The sequence below is a fragment of the Tachysurus vachellii genome, chromosome 6 (genome assembly GCF_030014155.1).
Source record: "Tachysurus vachellii isolate PV-2020 chromosome 6, HZAU_Pvac_v1, whole genome shotgun sequence".
In the NCBI taxonomy this organism is placed as follows: Eukaryota; Metazoa; Chordata; class Actinopteri; order Siluriformes; family Bagridae; genus Tachysurus; species Tachysurus vachellii.
The window spans coordinates 15,699,848-15,721,942 of NC_083465.1; the positions used below are offsets into that span (position 1 = coordinate 15,699,848).

General features: G+C 37.7%; 4 protein-coding genes across 5 annotated transcripts; 3 read left to right on the forward strand and 1 right to left on the reverse strand.

The window, feature by feature from the left end:
- Window positions 1-1,558: 1,558 nt before the first annotated feature.
- On the reverse strand, window positions 1,559-5,310 carry eif4ebp2 (eukaryotic translation initiation factor 4E binding protein 2). The gene is made up of 3 exons (XM_060872519.1): window positions 4,998-5,310; window positions 4,091-4,267; window positions 1,559-3,959 (listed from the first exon to the last, which is right to left on the reverse strand). Exons 1-3 carry the CDS (start codon window positions 5,128-5,130, stop codon window positions 3,928-3,930), a joined length of 342 nt encoding a protein of 113 aa, XP_060728502.1. The 5' UTR covers window positions 5,131-5,310; the 3' UTR covers window positions 1,559-3,927.
- A 746-nt stretch (window positions 5,311-6,056) lies between these two features.
- Window positions 6,057-13,355, forward strand: ppa1b (inorganic pyrophosphatase 1b). Its single transcript, XM_060872520.1, has 11 exons — window positions 6,057-6,352; window positions 7,214-7,278; window positions 7,587-7,640; window positions 7,793-7,912; window positions 8,538-8,624; window positions 8,711-8,837; window positions 8,985-9,112; window positions 9,697-9,782; window positions 10,581-10,656; window positions 12,709-12,748; window positions 13,079-13,355. The coding sequence occupies exons 1-11, from the start codon at window positions 6,292-6,294 to the stop codon at window positions 13,105-13,107; spliced, it is 873 nt and encodes a 290-aa protein (XP_060728503.1). The 5' UTR covers window positions 6,057-6,291; the 3' UTR covers window positions 13,108-13,355.
- Window positions 13,356-14,172: 817 nt separating this feature from the next.
- sar1ab (secretion associated, Ras related GTPase 1Ab) lies at window positions 14,173-17,802 on the forward strand. 2 transcript variants are annotated; one of them, XM_060872522.1, is made up of 7 exons: window positions 14,173-14,375; window positions 15,592-15,688; window positions 15,813-15,932; window positions 16,072-16,137; window positions 16,275-16,378; window positions 16,503-16,634; window positions 16,903-17,802. In XM_060872522.1, the coding sequence occupies exons 2-7, from the start codon at window positions 15,631-15,633 to the stop codon at window positions 17,017-17,019; spliced, it is 597 nt and encodes a 198-aa protein (XP_060728505.1). In that variant the 5' UTR covers window positions 14,173-14,375; window positions 15,592-15,630; the 3' UTR covers window positions 17,020-17,802. The 2 variants fall into 2 exon arrangements, with proteins under 2 accessions (XP_060728505.1, XP_060728506.1); XM_060872523.1 differs by lacking the exon at window positions 14,173-14,375 and adding an exon at window positions 14,464-14,731.
- A 138-nt stretch (window positions 17,803-17,940) lies between these two features.
- On the forward strand, window positions 17,941-22,010 carry tysnd1 (trypsin like peroxisomal matrix peptidase 1). The gene is made up of 4 exons (XM_060872521.1): window positions 17,941-19,853; window positions 19,957-20,087; window positions 20,395-20,580; window positions 21,327-22,010. The coding sequence occupies exons 1-4, from the start codon at window positions 18,784-18,786 to the stop codon at window positions 21,527-21,529; spliced, it is 1,590 nt and encodes a 529-aa protein (XP_060728504.1). The 5' UTR covers window positions 17,941-18,783; the 3' UTR covers window positions 21,530-22,010.
- The last annotated feature ends 85 nt before the right edge of the window (window positions 22,011-22,095 follow it).

Here is a 22,095-nt window from a genome sequence, read left to right on the forward strand (position 1 = left end):
AATGAAAATACTGGTATGAACAAATGACATCACATAATGTCTATGTATATAATGTATATCATCTATATAGAGGTTCTATACTATATAAATAACACTAACAAATTGTCAATTAAACTTAAAGGATATAAATATGTCCCGTTAGGAAGAAGTGATTGTGAATCAGTTTTTTTTTGCTGTAGTGTAAAATTAAAGTGACAACTGGTGCACTGGTGAGGCAACAGCCAGACAACCCCCAAAAAGGGAATGGTTTTGCAGACAATTGCTCCCTCCTTATACTTCCTCATTGGTTTGTCTCTAATTTTGTGTTCTATTAGGATCCTTGTCACTATTTGTAGCATGAGACAATACCTACAACCCAATCAGGTGCCCTGGTAGTCCAGCTCCTCCACATCCATATGTACTGTCTCAAGGAGGTTTGTGTGTCTCCTAGTAGAGTTTGAGGAGCATGGATTAGATACCAGGAGACATGAAGAAGGGCAACAACACAGCAGCAGGGGCATTATCTGACAGAGCACTACAAAATGACCTCCAGTCAACTACTGGTGAGCACGTCCCTGACCAAACTGTCAGAAATACACTCCATAAGCGTGACATGGGAGCCCGACATACTCTAATAGGACCTGTGATTACAGCCCAGCACTGTACAGCTCGATTGGTGCTTGCCAGAGAACACCAGAATTGGAAGGTCTGCCAATGGCACCCTGTTCTGAGAGCAGGATCACACTGAGCACATACGACAGACATGAAAGAGTCTGGAGTTGCAGTGGGGAACGTTATGCTGCCTGCAACATCATCCAGTTTTGAATCCAGCCCTCAGTGGGTTGACAGATTTGGTTCACAATGTATATAAGTAAAGATTTTCAACTTAAATATTTTGTTCATCAAGATCCAACCTGAGAATCCCTTCAATTTTTTTAAGCAGTTTTGTCTGTTTACACGACCTTAACAATCTCTTTAAAGGTACTTCATTACATAGCTAGTACACCAAAGTATTTCATGCAATTGTTTGTTCTTGCATTTTGTTTTTACATGCATGTTTTATCCTATCCCATCCTAATACAGGGTTATAAAATGTCACAGGCAATTCTCACTGGGTGATTGATATAATACCCAATAGATTCACTACAATTAATCTTACCAAAAATGTGTGCTACACAAAAATATCCGCATTCAGACATCATGAACCCAAATAATTCAAACCCTGAGCTGGAAATCTAGATTTGCCGTTGAATTAAGATGTCACTTAATTAGAACCAAGAGGTCCAAACATGGTCCAGCATCATGTTGTACACAGCACCCCTGTGCACAACACAATCTCCATGGAAACATGGTTAAATCTGGAATGGGATGAAGCATTTACGTTATTGTAAGGTGTCCACATAATTTTGGCCAGAGTATACCATGTATATCAAACATATAGCCATCAGTTGGAATTGCTTTTGAAGTTTAGTAACTAGAAGCATATAACTATCCCCACACCCATTATGCCATCTAGTGGTTATCTAAGCCAAGTTGAAATATTAACCATAGAAAACAAAATACAGATCCAACAACAGACTTTTTCCCAAGCAAATTTTATTGAGTTTGCTGTTATAGTGTCCACTGGCATTGGAATTTAAATTGATGCAAATTTGCAGGGTCTCAATTACAGAACAAAAAAAAAAAACAATTTATTTGTGCCACTTTTTGTATGCCATTTGGTAAATGAATCTGGGAATGCTCTTAAAGGGTCTATCTGTCTCTAATGGACAATTTCTGTAATCCAATTGGATACCATGTGTAAAAATACACAACGTTTCAGTTGACGTTGATCGACACTGTGGATTTGACAGCTCACAATACATTACGAGAGTACATTCAGCAAATACACCACCATTTGCTTCAACATACATTTCATCTTGCCAATTCGTATTTAAATCTGAAATGGAAGTTCAATTGTAAAATCAAATTTTATAAAAATAAAATGGTTGGGAATTAATCAGGGTTTGCTGTGTTTAGCAAAAATCATGAGCCAGTAAATCCAATCGGCTACAATTCATGTTGACCAATCACTTATCCTATTTCAACCAATATATTGCTGCAAGCCCAAACCTTTTACCTCTAAAGCAGAGAAAAAAGTATAAACCAACATGTCTCCAAAAATATAAATGTATTCCGATAAACATCTTAATCCTAATCTCAGAAAAGAAAAAGTGGTAGAACTTGGGAGGAAAAAGGGAGAACTAAACTTGTTTAAGTCACAGCTGTGACATGGGTCAAGAGACTAATGTAACAATACAAATGAACAATTTAAGCACAAAAGGTGTAAAGCAGAGAATGAATTGTATTCTCTTTTAAGTCACTTGTTAATGACAATCGCTTTGCTCTGCTGTGGAAAATCTTAAATATTTCCCATGAGGAATCAGGAACCAAAAAAATAATAAAGTTCACAGAAATAATTTTTTTTTATATAATGCTGACATCTGAGCTTAGGATAAGATACAGAAGAGCTTTAAAGAATATGCATAGAGGAGTATTGGAAATGTTTCATTCAAGCTTTGGAGCCATCAAAACAAATAATAATAAATCAGTTGTCAGGCAAACTATTCATCGTCCCTAATGCTGTTATCATTTTAGCTGCATTATCACTGATGCATAATAGCAGAGCAAACTTCCTGACAACACTTCAGTGCTTTCCTACCTTTGATCCGATGTTGCAGGTTTGTGAATAGTAGCAAACCGAAAGCAAAAAGTAGACGTCACAACTGGCATTATTATACATATTCCCTGTTATTTCACCTATAATAGCCAAGTGATATATTGTACATGACATAAGTGCATCTTGAGACCAGCTCTGGAAAGGGGCTGCTTTGTATTCTTACCTATTTATAAAATCCTATTAATCCATTCACTTGCCCAAAGCTGTGCATGATGTTACCCTTGACCAACAATTAATTTTGGGTCACTAGTACTACAGTAAATGTTATTTTTTTTCTTAGACTCAGTGACCACAAAGCTGATGGTAAATACTTCAAGTATCATCAGGATTTACTAATAATTCAAAGGCAGGGGCAAATTATATTGCTAAAAGGCTCGATCTGAAAACTGAACAAAATATCACAAGCTGAGGAACACCTTATCATCAATAATTTTTCCAACAGATTTGCTTAAGTTAAATAAAGAGGGGGGAAACAGGTACAAATTTGGCAGGATTCCAACTGCATTTTTTTTTCTTAAGGTCCATGGTTTAGGCAATTTATAAAACGAGTTTCCCATGCTGAATCTGCAGGTTCTAATAGCACATTTATTTAAAAAAAAAAAAAAGGAGGGGGGGGGGTGTCCAACTATGCATCAAAGCCCATTTCAATGGCTTGGAATGAAAACAAGTACTCTCTATATCTGAACCAAAAAGTGCATGATGCTAGTCAATGCTACTAGAGCTTTTATGGAAACAAAAACAGAATATACTGAAAGGTTTGACACTATTGAAAATGATGAAACAACAAGGAGGCAACTGAATGTGCACTGATAAGTAGATGTCTGAATGAAAAAGACACCGTGTGGCCATTTTTGATCATTTACCATACTGTGAAAACGGCACTAAATTACCATGAAGAAATCTCTTGGTGGCTGCTTTGCAAGGGAATCTGTTTATATCAACGGTTACATTTTAGTACTTACATACAGACATTTCCCTTGCTGTGTGGCTAAAGCATGTATGGCTGTTGGTAGCCCTGAAACCTAACCAAACAAATCAGAATCATTTGTTAACTTTCAGGGCTCCAGCAGCCCACTGGGCCAACAGGACTCGACTATCCCCATGATTATTTAGCAACCAACAGCTAGAGAGAGCTAAAGGAAAGGGCTCACAACATTGGTTTCTACAAGCCAAGCCACTGGCACATGGATGCCAGGTTATTAATTGCTCTTCACGTTGGTTCCTCTTCTTTAGATGTCCATTTCAAACTGAGCATCTTCACCTGAAACACAATGTAAAAAATGAAATAAGCACCAAAACCCTGACATTTAAAACAAACACAGAACAGCACGTCTGATTGATTAAAAGCAGACTAGTCATCGGTTTGAAGTGGAAATGAGTGGAAAGACAAACCTGTTCCTGGTTTACCATCGTGGTTGTTGATGTTATTAGCTTCATTCTTCTTCTTCTCGTTCAGGATGTTCTGGCTCGTCACTCCAGGGATGACGGGCAGGTGTGCTGGTGGAGTCTGCGCTATCGGAGAATTACGCCGGTCTAACAGGAATTTACGGTCATAGATGATCCGGGTGCCTGCAATGAACCATAAAAACAAAACACAGCCAGTATTTTCCTTTTTCTGAATACACACAACAGTTGAATTACATGAAATATATTAATTAATTAATTTAAAAGCAAATAATCCAGACATTAAAATACACATCAATTAACTAGATATTGCATTATTTTAAATATTAGTAGCAAATATTTTAACAAAATCATGAATGCCTTCCTCAAATGTTTTTACCCAATATCCAGGTAATAAAATTGTATCTAATATACAATAATAACAATAATAATAATAATAATAATCAAATCTCTAAATGTGTTCAGGCTATTTTTGGTAAACACAATCTGTGCTTGCTGCAAGCTGAACGTCATCCATCATATACTATTGTTGTAATGGATCTCGATCTTTTTTTTGATTGGATAAATCTCAATCACTGCGCTGCAAAGTAACCAATCAAGGCACTTTATACACAAGGAGGGGCGGCGCGAGTGTTGTGGCCGCCTCCCAAACAACACACTATTGGACACAGAGCGCACTCTACAGAGCGCAGAAGTCATTCTTTACCATCCTAACTAGTGAGCCTAGATAGGAAGGAGGGCGCCATTTGAACTCCAGCCCTTGTTTTTGTTTTGAAAACGCTAAGCTTTCTAACGAGGCGAGTAGGCCACAGGCCACAGAGTGAACAAGAAGTGACAATCTCCTGCATGTGAATTTTGGTCCAAGTAGCAAAAGCACGCTTTAAAATGCCATTACCGCCCGGGGTAGTTGAAAATAAAGTGCCTCCAGGAGTGGTGCAATAATCGTGAGGTAGCTGCGTTGAATCGTCGATCAGCACCGTCCTGGTCGGAATGGCCCTGCTCTCGCTATGCTGACGACTGGACGACATTGCATTCAACTGGGTCGCTGAGCTGGTCGAGCTAAAGTTGTAACGCCGACGGAAGATGGAACCCGGGCCCCTTTGCCTTCTTTTCTAGCTTTTTTCAAAGGCTTTCTTGTCGCTTGACTCGTCCTCCCAGCCGTCAGCACCGTCCCTCCCTCCGCCAGGCAGGAAGCAGAGCGCCTCCGGAGGATATGAGCGCTAAACAGGAGCTGAACACGTGGCCACTCGGGTGCGTCCCACTTCAAAACCACGTGGCCACTCGGGTGCGTCCCACTTCACAACCACGTGGCAACTCGGGTGCGTCCCACTTCACACGTTTTAAAGCATTATGGCATTTCACATTTAAGGATCTGTAATGTTTTTCACTATATAGCCGAAAGGTAAGAAGCAGGAATTTGAGAAAAATCTGTCTAGAATGTAATGATGCAGTATTATAGTTTAACTTCAGTAGAACTAAAAGGTTCAATCCTGTTCCTGCATGACAACTATTCACAAATTGAGGTCCAAGCAGACTTGGTTTGCCAAAACGTTTGAATGTAAGAACTCAAGTGTCATGCAACTCAAACCCACGATAGTAGGGTGTATTATTAAATCCTTGTACCTGACCTCAATAATGGCTGTGTGGTGAAATTAACACAAATTTATTATAAAAGCAAAGGGAAGTAATGCAACTGGAATAAGATGTTCCGAAAGCACACATGGTGTCCAAAAAAAACCTTTGATCATCTAGTGTACATTTGGTGCCTTTGAGTTAAAAAAGGAAGAAAATCATAGATAATTCAAGTAAAATTTGATTCTGAGCTGAAATGCAACGAAATAAACTTCCCTCCCATTTGTATCAGGGTTTTTTGCTCGTGCGCCCCTTTTCCACCAATGCAGTTTGAGTGCTGGTTCTGAGCTAGAGGCGTATACAGTGACGTCAGACTCGGCTCTGTGATGACTCGCAGGGAAAGGCAAACCGGTTCAGTTAGAAGCATAGATATACGAGTTAGAAGGTTCACCAGTGGAACCAATTTCGAAGCAGCACTAGCTCTGAACCAGCACTCGGTTCTTTCTGGTGGAAAAAAGAGGGTTAATTTTGTCTGAGTTTCGACTCTTCCTTCATACAGCAGGCTTTTGTTGAACTTTTGAGTCCCACGTCATTGAGTCGCCTTTTCACCGGCAGCCATGAGCTACTCAATCGAAGAACGAGGAAATCCCAACACTCTGAGCTATAGAGTGTTTTATAGTGAGTTTCTATTTTCTATTTTCTTTTCATTTATAAGAAACCTTACAAACATGATGCTTTTCTTTTGAATCGATAGAGACTGGGCCACGTGTTGCCTTGGCTACAGTTACATCATTCATCAGCGAACGGTTGAAATGGTCCATACAGACCTGCACGCGCGCAAGCATTTCAAGCTCAAGCTTTAGCTCAATGCTAGCTAGCAGTATCCTGAGTGCGTTTAAAGGGCAAATGCTAGCTTGTTGTCAAATGTCATTGCAGACCAGCAGCTCCATTAGAGCTGTTTCATTCATATAAACATATGGCACTTTCTCTGGCAAGAAAGTGTGTGTTTAAGAATAACTAGAAACAGATTTGTCAGAGCCAAGAGAAAGTGAAAGGTAGTTTGGATGCTGAGGGTAGCTACGGCTAACTTGCTAACACTCTGATTTAATAATACACCCTACTATCGAGTACAACTTTTCATGATTCTGTAATATTACCGGGAACGTTGAAAAAAGTAGTTTTTAAAGACTGTCTAACGCCATCTTGGGTACTGAGCTTTCTAACCGTGTACTCAGGTAATGTATGTTATGCCTCTATAACGTATAACGTATGGTATGTTATTCCTCTAAGGCGTTACCTGTATGCTAGTTTATGGACTTAAAACACATAATGAAATATAAATATAACGACTGTTATATTAGGGTGTGCTTGTGTGTGTGTTACAAAACTAAAACTAAGCTGGCAGTGCCTTAAACAAATTGTGAAATTGAAAGCGTTTTTAAATCTTTTATCTGATTGAGAAGAATCTGGACCTACACCATTTTTTGAAAGAAATATTTGAATTATGTGTGAAATGTGTTTTATCTCTTCTCTAAACAGAGGACCAAGATGGAAAATACATTTCACCATTCCATGACATCCCTATGTATGCAGATGAAGCCCAGGTATTGTGTTCTTGCAAATTGGTTGTTTCTCTTCCGTCAAAGCTATTGAGACTTGTGTAACTTCACAAGTTTCTCCAGACTTAATAAAAGGATATTTCTCAACTCGAAATATTTGTAGCTATTGCTGCAAGAAATTGTCAACCTTTTAGCACAGTGCTTACACTGGAATACTTATCTCATCGTTTTCCTTTTGCAATAAGCTATACTAGTCATAAACATTTTAGGATTAAAGAACAGATATCATGAGCAGAAATGATATTATGAATTGAAATATTATCCATTAACAATTATTTATTCCACATCCACAGAACATTTTCCACATGGTTGTGGAGGTACCCAGATGGACAAATGCAAAAATGGAGGTATGACTAGAATGAATGAATCGCTGTATGACCGAATGAATAAATGAATGAATTAACTGTGCCACTCTCAATGTTCCTAGAGTATTATATAATTATACCAACAGTGTCGTGACTATGATTAACTCTGTGCTAAAAAGTGCTTTCATTCTCAGATTGCCACAAAGGACCCACTTAATCCAATAAAGCAGGATGTGAAAAAGGGGAATTTGCGTTATGTGGCCAATGTTTTCCCACATAAAGGATACATCTGGAACTATGGTGCAATTCCTCAGGTAAGGAAGATTTAAGTGACTTTGCTAAAAGTTCTTTGCTAAAAGTTATCATAGTGCATAGGTGTGGGTCTGTCCTACATTGTGAATGATTAACACGATTTGTTCACTAAATATGAGAAAACAAGTAAATTCTGGAAAGACATCACTGATGCTATGGCAACATCTCCGGTCAAAGCTATAATACCTGTCAAAAAGAGGGTTTTAAAAAACTTCCGTAAATAATTTATCCTTATGAAAGTGGCTGGGTTTGTGAGAGTGTGGAGGAAGATACAAGAGGCAGGTGGAATTTTAACTGAACTCCAGGCTCACGTATATTCAGTCTGCACTTTTAGAACTCAAAAAAGGTTAAAGATCAACCTTCAACAATAATAAGTAAGAAAGAATCATCACACTTTACCTGCTGGTTCTCCCACCTTTCTTTCCATTCATGGAAACACACGACCACGACACACGTGCAATACCACACCCTGCCATTTCTGTTCAGGAAATACTGAGTACAATAAATATCAAATCAATGAAGCATTAATTAGCTACGTTTTTAAAATTGGTTTCAATGGTTTACCTGGTTTTCTGAATCCACTTGGTGTATCTTGGTGATTCTAACCTTTTTCCCACCTTCTGACAGACCTGGGAAGACCCTGGTCATAAAGACTGTGACACTGGATGCTGTGGGGACAATGACCCAATTGATGTCTGTGAAATTGGCAGCAGGGTTTGTATTAATTTGTTTGTTAATTGTAATATTATGTTCCTTGTGTAGGTCTCTGTTGTAGTATAAATAAATGCCCGTTTTTTCAGGTATGCTCCAGAGGAGAAGTTATTAAAGTGAAAGTTCTGGGTGTACTGGCTATGATTGATGAAGGTGAAACAGACTGGAAAGTTATTGGAATTAATGTTGATGACCCAGAAGCAAAAGACTTGAATGGTAAATGATTTTTAAAGTCCCACTTAAATTTTTTGGATATAGGCATAAATTCTCAGATATGAATCGCTTTTATTGAATTGTTGACTTTTATTGGCATGGCAGTTTCTGTTAGAAAGGTATTGTTCTCATTTGCCCGGTTTATTTCAGATATTACTGATGTCCAGAGACTCAAGCCTGGCTACCTTGAAGCTACTGTGGACTGGTTTAGACGGTACAAAGTACCAGACGGAAAGCCTGAAAACCAGTTTGCTTTCAATGGGGAGTTTAAAGACAAGGTGAAATATATGTTTTGTTCTCCAGTGTTTAGGTCAATAGAAAAAGGGAAAAACATACACCCAGGTGAATCCAGAGGGTTGGACAATTCAGACTTAAAAAAAGAAGAAAAACCCTACTGCTTTATTTTTTATTAACTTTTTCAGAAGACATTTTTACCTTATGTGCATGATTACAATTAATGCACTATTCGTGCATCACCTGCTGCTGACATCTGATCTGACTGACAGCAGAATGATATTTACTAGACAGATTAATTAATGTACACAGTATCAGGAACACACGGGTATACTGTATACAAACAAACAAACGCAGCCCAATAAGGTCTCCTGTTATAAGTAAACATTCACCATGTGGTTAAATGTAACATTTTCTTATTGTCTAATTTTTACTTTTTCACAGTCGTAACTTATTTGTTGTTCCCTAATCTTTATTTAATGCACTTAACTTACTGACAAGTGCTGCCACGTTATGTTCCTTTTTATTACATTGGATATCATCTCAATAAGCATGTTTTGAAAATAAGTTCAGTACAAGCTGCTAACGTTTTTATTTATTTATTTAATTCTTGTATTTTTAAATACAGGACTTTGCTATTAAGACAATCAAAAGCACTCATGACTTCTGGAAAGCACTTATATCACAGCAGACCAGCGCAGGAGCTTTAAGTTGGTGAGAGCTTTTTCAATTTCTTTTTATGAATCTCTTTGTGATGCTTAAAGATTTCAGGAAATTGTGCTCTTTTGTTTCATGAAGCAAATGACTAACTCTTAGCAGTCCATTAATTTGACTGGCCACATGAGTTGCCTGCGTTTCCTAAAATAGTACTGGGGTGTTTTACTGCTTATAACTCATATTGCTCGTGTTTGCCATGTATAATTTCAAATGTGTTACTACTACTATTGGCGACATCATCAGTTAATACTATAAATATGAAAGCAATTTGATGAAGTTAAAAAGGACACGACACAATGTTAATTTTACTGGAATCAACCTTTAATGGGAATTTAAAAATCAATGTGAGTCAGCTAGCCGAAATGCTGTAAATTGCATTTGGCTTCTCAGGGATCCATTTCCGCTTGTACAGCAAAAATAAAGAGAACATTTGGGCATATTGTATCTGAAATGTCACTTAATCTATATTAATTTCTTGTTTATAGAACAGTAGAATAAAAACAATATCTCATGGGCAAGAGAGTGGTTATGCTGAATATCAAAACAGCTGTATTTTCCAGTGAGTGCTGTAGGTCCAGGGAGTGCTGTTAATTTTTTTATGTGGACCTCTGAACATGCCATGAAATTACAGAACATCAAGCCCTGATGTGGACCATGTTACACAGACTTTCCATAAAGTTATCTGTAATAGTCTGTAATAAATAATGATGTAGCTTAGAAATCTGAAAAGATACAGACCCCTGAATATCAACATTGTCATACATTATTTCCTGATCTCTTTGCTCTTCTGTATAGTAAAAACACTTGTGTGTCGGAGCCAGGCAGTACATTCTGCTGCTCACTGGAGGACGCCAAGGCACTTGTTGATGGCGTAAGAACTTTTTTCTTCTAAAGTTTTTTCATATGAAAATCTTTCGAAATGTATATACAGTGGTGTGTTTGCCCCTACCTGATTTATTTATTTATTTATTTATTTATTTATTTTTTTTTTTATACGTGTTTGTCACACTTTAATGTTTCAGATCATCAAACAAATTTAAATATTAGTCAAAGATAACAAGTAAACACAACATGCAGTTTTTAAATGAAGTTTTTATTATTAAGGGAAAACAAAGGCCAAACCTACATGACTCTGTCTTTAGCCACACCCAGTTCTGATCACTGCCACACCTGTTCGCAATCAAGAAATGATTTAAATAACAACTCATCCAAGATGTCACAAAAGACCCCACAACAACATCCAGAGAACCGCAGGCCTCAATTGCCTCAGTTAAGGTCAGTGTTCATGAATCCACCATAAGAAAGAGACTGTGCAAAGAATGGCCTGCATGGCAAAGATGTTCCAATATGAAAACCACTGCTGAGCAAAAAGATCTCTCATTTGCCAGAAAACATCTTGATGAACCCCAAGATTTTTGGGGAAATACTCTGTGGACTGACGAGACAAAAGTTGAACTTTTTGGAAGGTGCGTGTCCCATTTACATCTGGCATAAAAGTGACACTGCATTTCAGAAAAAACATCATAACAAAGTGTAAAATATGGTGGCGGTAGTGTGATGGTCTGGAGCTGTTTTGCTGCTTCAGGACCTGGAAGACTTGCTGTGATAAACGGAACCATGATTTCTGCTGTCTACCAAAAAATCCTGAAAGACAATGTGAGGCCATCAGTTTGTGACCTCAAGCTGAAGCGAACTTGGGTTCTGCAGCAGGACAATGATCCAAAACACAATAGCAAGTCCATCTCTGAATGGTTGAAGAAAAACAAAATGAAGACTTTGGAGTGGCCTAGTCAAAGTCCTGACCTGAATCCTATTGAGATGATGTGGCATGACCTTAAAAAGGGGGTTCATGCTCGAAAACCCTCTAATGTGGCTGAATTACAACAATTCTGAAAAGATGAGTGGACCAAAATTCCTCCACAGCGCTGTAACAGACTCCTTGCAAGTTATCGCAAAGGCTTGATTGCAGTTCTTGCTGCTAAGGGTGGCCCAACCAGTTATTAGGTTTAGGGGCAAACACTTTTTCACAAAGGGCCATGTAGGTTTGGATTTTGTTTTCCCTTAATAAAAAAACCCTTCATTTAAAAACTGAATGTTGTGTTTACTTGTTATCTTTGACTAAGATTTAAATTTGTTTGATGATCTGAAACAAAGTGTGACAAACATGCAAAAAATAAAAAACAGGAAGGGGGCCAACACTTTTTCACACCATAGATAGATGTATGAAATATCCGTGTAAGGTAATCTTTTTTAAATGGAAAAAGCTTGGCATTTAAAGCCTTTAAATCTTTTGAGTACATTGTCGATTTTCAGTGCTTTCTTTTGACCCACTTCCCTGACCTTTCTCTTTACTTACTGATAAGGGTGACAAAACCAAACAGACAGAATCTACAGGCAATTCATTAATATCGACTAGTTTGTTATTCTTCTGTCTTAGCTAATCTACACAGTGAGCCACATCTAAATACAGTTTCCAAACGAAACAAACTAAACAACATTGGCAAACGTTTCAATTTTCTAACGTATTTTTTAGCATAAAATCTCTAAGCCTATTATTCTAACCTATTATTTCTGGAGATTTAAGTATTATTGTTTACTAAAGCTAGAGGGTACAATATTTTTTTTAAAGGAATTTTTCGTTTCATAGTGAAAAGCCTGTTTTAATTTATTAGTCAAATAATAAATGAGAAAACAACTCATTGAATCATTCTCTGTTTTCAGTATTTTCAGTTTGCATAGATGCAGTAAGGAATATTCTAGGAATATTAATGTTGCTATTCATTTTCTTCTCTTGTGTCCATGTTTCGTCTCTTGTTGTCAGGGGTTTGTACTTTGCGGACTAAAACATTTTAGAACAGGATTTATTATACATAAGCCTTCAGTCTTTTTTAACTCCTTTACATGCTGTTTTTGCTCATTTCAGACTTGTCCCTGTGGCAATGCTGCATGTATCCCAGACTCAGGTATGTAGGTCTTTTTCTTTTTTACTCAGTTATTAAACACACATTTTCTGTGTCCATCTGCAAATAAATGGTGTAGATTTTTAAATGACCAGTGACATGGAGAGTTCAGATAGTAGCTCTGTATTTCTGTCCAATATATTTTACTTATAAACTTCTGTAAAGCCTTTACCTAGTTGAATTTTAATTGTTTATTTGTAAGATAGTGAAGCAAAGACAGTTTCTCTCCTGGGGCAAAATTCTAATATTGAGGTGTTTTATTTTTTAAGTGAAGAGCAAATGTCATGTTTTAAATGAAACGCACAAAAAAACATTGATTCTCTTCTTTTTCAGTTGACAGGTGGTTTTACTATCAGAAGTGAAAAGAGAAAAGACAAATCTTGGACCAGTCCAACTGCAGCCATTTGGAGTATGTAATCATAGAATGAAAATAATTTGACATGTATGCAAGTTTACATTCAGAGTAGCAGTTAAACATTAACACATATTGCTAAATTATGTATTTCATTAATTTAACCAAAATACTGTTAGATTGCATACTGTTTATTGTTTATGATCTAGTCAAACTCAGGTGACGGTTGCATCAATAAAGTTTTTCTGTTTGTTCCCATCACGGTGTCATCTGTGTTTCTGTTTTATAAATATTAATCAGAATCAGGTTTATTGGCCAAGGAATTTGGTTCCAGGTGTCGGTGACTCTCAAAAGTACACACATAAATAACAATATACATTTAGCTTGGACTATACAAGACAAAAACAGACAAGACAAAACAGACAGTGTGAGACAATGTAGACAGTACGAGTATTAAATAGGAATACAGAGTATAAGACAGATCAGTAATGTACATAAAGTGTAAGAGTGCATGGTAGTGCAAATAACAGTATTGTGCGTCAGGTACAATAGAGTTTACTTTAGAACTTTTGTACAATATACAGCAGCAATAGTGTGTGTAACGTATATGGATGATGTGATGACTGACGGTTCTGATAATGCAGTACTTATAGCTATAAAACAAGGCCTTCATTCTCCATGCTACAGTGCTGTTGCTCAGTGTTAATGGCGGTGGCAGGTTGTCTCGCACCTTAAGGGGTGTAACGAGAACTTTTTCAATGGGTTAGCCAGCAGCTTAGACCCAATGACTTTATTGTGATGGGGTAAAAGTAGTAATCCACAGTTTATGAGCAGTGTTCACCTGTGTACTTGTAATGGCCAGTGGTGTTGTGTGGGTAAACCTGCTTGTTCCTCTGCATCTTTACTTTGATATACTCGCACTGGAAAACCCTACACCCAAGTTTTACACACACACTGCATCGCCACACACATAGCTGCTGTTTTACGTTACACTGTATACATACACACACACACACACACACCTGCTGTTTTACATTACACTGTACACACCCACACACTGCATTGCAAGTTTCCACCACACGAGGGCTCTGCACACGGGGTCAGTTCACGCGTATCCGAGCACAGTTTGTTTACTTGACGCGTTTATTTACAAATTAGCCAATGTAGCTAGCAGTCAGTATTGACACACACAGCGGTGGAGTCGTGGACACAGCAGAGACCTTCAGGAAGCTCAGGTGGTTTCAGTGACTTGTCGCTGACGTGGTGACGCACATTGAGGTGGGATTTATACTGATACAGGAGTCGGATATACCATCATAGTCCATATCAGACTGTGTACCTTATAATGGCTTAATGCGATTACAACTAGATTAATGATGTGGTCGATTTTATGCTTTTAACTGTTTACTAGCGGGACCAAAAAGGTGTGTTTTGTTGCTTGAGCTCTCTGTCTATATAAAGGCTACTCAACTGCTGTGGGACGGTCGGCCACAGTGTTGTCAGGGATTTAAATCATACTCTGTGTCTTTAACAAGTAATGTGAGCAGATCGGCGAGGTTTAAACTGTACAAAACAACTGCAACAAACTGAGTTCAGGTCCACTGAGTGACATTTGTAGACGCGCGCGCACGAGTGTATGTGTGTGTGTATATATAGTATGTATGTACTGTATGTATGTATCTGTGTGTGTGTGTGTGTGTGTGTGTGTGTGCGTGCGCATGCGCGGTCGTTCGTGTTTTTAATCAGAATCAGAATCAGGTTTATTGGCCAACTGTGTTATTAATGATGTTGTCGATATTACAGCAACATAATGTCTTTCATATTTGATTGGATGTACAGAGGATTTAGTAGTGTTTTACAGATATTAGGTAATGCATCACGAATATGACTGTTGAGAATTGTTTATACTATTGTTTATAGGCATTAACTATTAATATCAATACTCTGAGCTGTAAGGAACACGTTTCTCTCTAGGGCTGTAGAGCTGGTTTTCTCTGTCTGTCTGTCTGTCTGTCTGTCTGTCTGTCTGTCTGTCTGTCTGTCTAGATAGATAGATAGATAGATAGATAGATAGATAGATAAGGGTAGATTTATGTGCAGATGTAACATTAGCTCCAGTGTGTGTGGGGAGGGGGGGTGTCTGGGGGGTGGGGGTATATAGCATTGGCCCATGGTGTCGGGTAACTATCACTTGCCCGTTTGCAAAAATAGTTGGTTGCTAGTGTTGCTTCTGTAGGACACAGACGAATATAGTGGAATTATGTGAATCGGACATAGTGCGTGTGTGTCTGTGTGTGTGAGAGAGAGAGAGAGAGAAAGAATACCATTATTAAGATGTCCTCCATAGACTAAGCATGGATTTATCAAACGTTATGAATCCATGCCACTGCTTACATTATAGCCTGGTTTTGTCCATTAAACCGTACCAAAAACATTTCTGTGAAATTGCCATGATGGTTGTTACTAATGAGTTTGTATTGTTATATCTGTGCAGGCTTGTTTTATTACTTTGCCTTCAGGGAACAGCAACAGAATGTCTTTCATATTTGATTGGATCTACAAAGGATTTAGTAGTGTTTTACAGATATTAGGTAATGTATCACAAATATGACTGTTTCTGCATTATAGAATTGTTTCTACCATTGTTTATATCCATTAACTATTAATATCAATACTCTGAACTGTAAGGAACACATGATTGGTTTCTCTCTTTAGGACTGTATAAAAAGTCTGGAAAGCTGATTTTCCTTGGATTAGACAATGCAGGAAAAACAACATTATTGCACATGCTTAAGGACGATCGACTTGGGCAGCATGTGCCAACACTTCATCCAAGTCAGTAGTCATTATCCATCTGTTCTGCACGAATACACTGCAATATGTGTGGAAAGGCATGGAAAATCTTTCAATAGGCAAAACTGACCATCTAGGCTGGTGTCATTTATTTGACCTTTGTTTTTATCATTTCTATCAGCCTCAGAAGAGTTGACCATTGCTGGGATGACATTTACTACGTTTGACTTGGGTGGGCATGCGCAAGGTAACCATGGCGATCCATCAAACCGTCTGAAGTGTACAGTACGGTTTATGTTAGTGTTAGTGTACTTCACAGTTACAGGGACATGCAATGATACAAGTTTTACTGATTTGCAAATATATTTTGTTCTTCAACTGCAGCAAGAAGAGTTTGGAAGAATTACTTACTAGCCATAAACGGAATAGTCTACCTTGTGGATTGTGCTGACCATGAGCGTCTAAATGAGGCTAAAGTTGAACTAGATGTAAGCTCATTATTATTGATGTTATTGTTGTTATGTTTTCATAATTTAAAAATTTATTTATGTTAACATTTCCCTTTACCAAGACACAATTTATATAGAAACTCCAACCATTGTACCATTTTAGGCCCTGCTAACTGATGAGACCATATCCAACGTGCCAATCCTTATTTTGGGAAATAAAATTGATCGACCTGAGGCAATAAGTGAAGATTCATTGAGAGGAAAATTTGGTCTACATGGACACACTACTGGGAAGGTAAAAATTATCAAACACATCATAAGGCACAGATATTATTGCTCATTGTAGTTTTTTTGTATTCCTTAGTATGTCTTCTTCATGTAGTTTTAAAGGTAAATGTGCCAGGCTTAAATCTTTGATCAGGCTTTTTGTTAAGTAATGTGTTTTGCATAAGAGGCAGTACAATTCTGTAATTTTTGCAGTGACAGAATTGTCACGATTTGCATAATTTTGTTTTTCCTTTATTTGAAATGAATTTTACCAGTTATTGATTGTTTGTCTTTAGGGGAATGTTGGACTGAAAGAACTGAATATGAGGCCAATGGAAGTGTTCATGTGCAGCGTGCTAAAAAGACAAGGATATGGGGAAGGTTTCCGATGGCTTTCTCAATACATTGACTGATTGGTTAAGACCCAACAACCTCTCCAATCTTGCGTGACTCTATTTATTGACGTTTGGCTCAGGAGTAAAGAACTATTTAAACTGACAATTGTTCTAGCAGTAGTAGTTTTTTTTAATTGTGCCAAAATTAAAATATGTTTCTAAAGTAAATTCATGTAGGCTCAAAGGAAAAATATTTAAAACTTAAGGACACTGTATGGTACATGTTCAGTTGGAGCTATTTTGGGTTAAATAGTCTTCTGTTCAGGGTTTGTTCAGTCTACATTACATACACTTTCTGTTAGATACACTTTCATAAATATGTATTGCATATGTTTCTATCAAACTGGTAAAGGGATTAAACCAAAAGGTATATGGAATATGGTGCAATAACTAGACCTATGTAGCTTGCATATGCTTTATTGTTTATTTTTAAACACTTGACACCAGTGTGCCTTAATGAGCGTGGTATCAGCAACTGATTGGTGCTTTACTTTACTTTTTCATTTCTTTGTTTTAAAGAATTTAGTTTTAAGGCCACACTTAACCACACTTAAACCCACAAATTATTGGCCTTCCACTTGAAATGGCATGCAGTGATTAAACAAGAGCTTGAACAACACCACAACCTTTCAGAAAAAAAGAGCATTTGTGCAATACAGACTATAATGTTAAGTCACTTCTCACATTTGTAAGTATAATCGTATAAACTGATGTGGCTCAAAAAAAAACAAAAACATAATAGCACAATCTTCATGGCGTTATTTTGGAGCAGACAAAATAAAAACGAACATTATTGCTGCATGTTGTCTGTACTTTGTTGATATGTGGTTCTTCCCCAAGCTGTTGCCACAAAGTTTGAAGCACATGCTGGTCTATAATGTCTTTGTTTGAGGTAGCATTACATTTACTGCATTTAGCAGACACTCTTATCCAGAGTGACCCCAGGCCTCCTACCTGAAATTACAGCCCGTCCTCACTGGTGCTCTTGTGGCCAAATGAGCACAAATCTCCACTGCCCTGCTCCAAAATCTAGTGGAAAGCCTTCCTAGAAGAATTATTATTACTATATACCTATAACCTATACTATAATCTTGAAATAGGATGTTCAAAAAGCACATATAGGTTTAATGGTCAGGTGCTCAAACCTTATATAGTGTTATAGGCCATATAGTGTACAATGTTGTGAGAAATACATTTATTTTCTGTTAATATATGAAGTATTTCCACATTCAAAATCCATAATCAGATTTGAACGATTAGCTATATATGGTTTATACAACTTTAAAGTTTACTGTGGTGTTTTGGTGACGCTCCAATCACGATTTAAAATACTTGTAGGTAACTCACGCGGTCCAATGGGAAACGACGCGGTCCTGTAACAATGACCAATGAGATCAAACCCGGAAGTGTTCGTGTTTGTTTTCATCCACGTTGACCTGTCATGTTGGTACATCAGCAGTAGTGTAGCATTGGTTGTGCTTTATATAAAACACGTAGGATAAGTTTAATCGACTCGATTAATATTACTTGTGTTTATACTGGTAGTGTTTTTCACGAGTATATTAATTATTTAAAAAAAATATATATATAGGCTACAGTTTATTGGGATAAAAGTTCACTTTAGCCCCTCAATCGAGTTGGAGATGAGATGAGATGAGATGAGATGAGATGAGATGAGATTAGATGAGATTAGTGTTTATTACATACAGAAGGTGAACATCTCCGAAGTGTCTGTATTGTAGGGGCTTTAAATGCGACAGGTTTGTTTTGTTGCTGTTGTTGATGATGTCTGTGGAGCAGATGTGTTGTGTTGTAACTGTTTCTGAGACCATGTGCAATGACAAGCAGCAACAGCCGACTGTGACCCCACTGAGCTGCAGTGGAGTGGTGATAAACTATCAGTCTGGACTTGTGCTCTGCAGTGGTCTGTTGTTTTCTCGGTTTTTATTAGATAAAGAGTGTAAACGCCAAAACCCCAATATATTAAGTGCTTACAAATTTAGTAACCAAATCCAAGTTTTCATAGATCACGTAGATGTTAAAGTAAACCGATGCACAAGCAAGAGATTCCTAACGAACGAGTGTCCGACGTGTCGTAAACCTGCTGAGCTGCTCATGATGATTAACTGTGTGGAGTTTCAGGTGGCTTTTCAAAAACTGTTCACTGACTCTGAACAGTGGAAGTTTACTGATCTGGATGAGGACGATGAAATCCTCTACGACTCGAATTTCTTGAGTTGGTTTGCAGTGCTGCGGATGACCACAGACACCCAAGTTGATGCTGATGCTGATGCTGTGCCTTGGATAAAGAGTACAGCGCTTGCAAAGGGATGTTCTGTCCTGGCGTGTGGATCTCCGTTCGGTTCGTTCTGTCCAGATCTGTTCATGAGCACACTGAGCAAAGGCATCGTGAGCAACCTGGCTGGAGAGGACAATGCGTTGATTTTGACAGATGCCCGCTGTCTGCCCGGCACTCAAGGAGGAGGCCTCTTTGTTAGTGATGGAGACACGCCGTATCTTGTGGGTTTAATCACTTCACCACTGTGTTGGAAGTCGAATGAATGGATTGGTCTGACTTTAGTGTGTTCTCTGCATTTAATTTTAAAAAACATATCACAGGCTGTAACCTGCCATCAGTCATTGAGAGAGATATCAATACACTCAATCACTGATAGCTCTCATGTCCCAGCACCCCAAAACTCAGAAAATGGAAAGTACCCAGTGGTGGTTGTGGTTGAATCTGGACAAGTTTGGGGTTCTGGCATTGTGTTAAGTCCAAGTTTAGTGTTAACATGTAGACACGTTGTGAAAGGGAGACAGTTTCTTAAAGTCACACTCAACACTAGTAAAAGGTAGTCATGCATTTTTTTTCTCAATTTTGTTGTTGAAAAATATATAGTGTAAACCACCATTATTCAGAAGTCACAAAGGTAAACATGGTCTCTCTCCCCTCAGAGCTCAGACTGTGAGTAGCACTGTACTGTATTCTACAAAGGAAACTTCTCCTTATGATGTAGCCATTGTGCAGCTTCAGGAGTCTTTTCCTCATGTCACGGTGCCACAGATAACCACCGTTTTTTTGCCTGGTAAGATAAAATAGTTGCTGTGTATTTGTATAAACTGCATTTGTATAAACTGCATTGTAACTGATAGACATGCTACACTGTCATTTTCCTGTAGTTTCTTGACTTCACTCTTGCCCATTTCCTTCCCCTTCAATTCATAAACCATGAAATAAATTGTATTTAAGAGGTTCCATTGTTTTAAACCAGTGGAATGTTTCATTAAAAGACTTATTGATTATGGGATCATTTCAGAAATGAATTGTCTCAAAATAAATGTCAATTGTTTAGAAGCTACATTAAAGATCACTTTAATTCTGTCTGTGTCTAGGTGAGGATGTGCTTGTACTGGGTTATGGAGGTTTAGGGAAGACCTGTGGCCCCTCACTGACCTCAGGGATACTGTCCAGAGTTGTCCAACTGCAAAACAAGCCAGTGATGTTACAGACAACGTGTGCAGTAAATTGCGGAGCCAGTGGTGGGGCTGTTGTCCGTGCCAAAACGGGCGAGTTGTTAGGTAACACTGTGTTATATAATTACATAAAATGGCCTCTTTTCATGTGCATTTAATCTCAGTTAAATCAAATATCATTTCATTATTACAGCATGTAGGAGCCTTATATGAACATACCACGTTAAACCAGTAGGGGGCGATCTCTTTTAATGAATAAATGAGTGCACCTGGAATAGAGGGAGGTTTTTTGTGTGTACGGTGGAAGCTCATAGTTTTTTGACCGTGAAACATGACCACGAATTGGATCTTTACCACGAATATGTGAGATTTATTGTGTTTGAGTTTATACTTTCATCGTTTTGGAACTTTGTTTAGTTGTTTAGCTACACATGTGATATGTTCAGGATTGGCGTGGACTATGAACTGTGGATGAATGAACAATGGAACTATGGTGACTGTATGATACGTTTGTTCCAATAAAAGACACGCAACAGCATATAAAGAACATTTGCCTTTACTGACACGCGTCAATTAATAGCTCACTCCCCAGACACGATTCACCTCTGACTTTAGTGGGAAGTCAACACAGCATAGCACAGGTATATGGCTATGGATAAACTGTTTTGATTTTAACCAGTAGGGGGCATCATTTAACAAACATGATGTTTTTTTTAGTTAAAGTATGCCAAAATATCATATTATGTATTATACCTGATTATTTAATTAATTAATTTGATTATTAATTATTAATCGCAATATCTCAGTCATGATCAGTCTAACAATAAATAAATGAATTTTCTTTTATCCAGGTATTGTGGCCAGTAATACAAGAGATTTTGCAGCTAAGGTTACATATCCTCATTTAAACTTCAGCATCCCAGTTTCTGTGCTGGAACCTCTTCTGAGACGCTTTGCACAGACGCAAGACCCTGCTGTCTTTCAGGAATTAGACAGCGTGGACCATGAGGTGAGGAGAGTGTGGAGACTTCAGAGTCCTCAAAGCAAGCTGTGAATTCTACATTTCCTCAATGGAATTAACAACACGACTACTCCAGTCATTTTAATTCCTGAACTTACAGTCTACTGGAAGAATAGGAAGAAATGGAGAATAAATTTTAAAGGTTATCGATTGCTGGATATTTTGTCTGCTTGAACAGAACTTGTATCATTTAATTCTACTTGGACATCAAATGTAATTATAATTGATTAGTATAAGGACCAAGAATATAAGCTATTGTGCATATTGCTAGGAAAATAAATTTAAATCAATTTTGCTTTTATTGTTCCATAAAATTGATGAATGAATTTTACTATAGTTGTGTTTTGATGATACTTTTTTGACTAGTGCCATATTACAACTATATGAGAATTCAGAGAGCTACTTGTTTTGCTGTACACTGGTGCTATATTAATCTTTCCACGATGTTAATCAATGCTAAACAGATACCAGCTACCAATTAACATTGAATTTTTAGTAAAGATTTATAAAATAATATGGTTTAGGTGTGAGTCTGTGTACATAAGGTAGTGTAAGAAAGCAAAGTAAAATTCAGTATTAAATGCAACTCTGTGATGCAG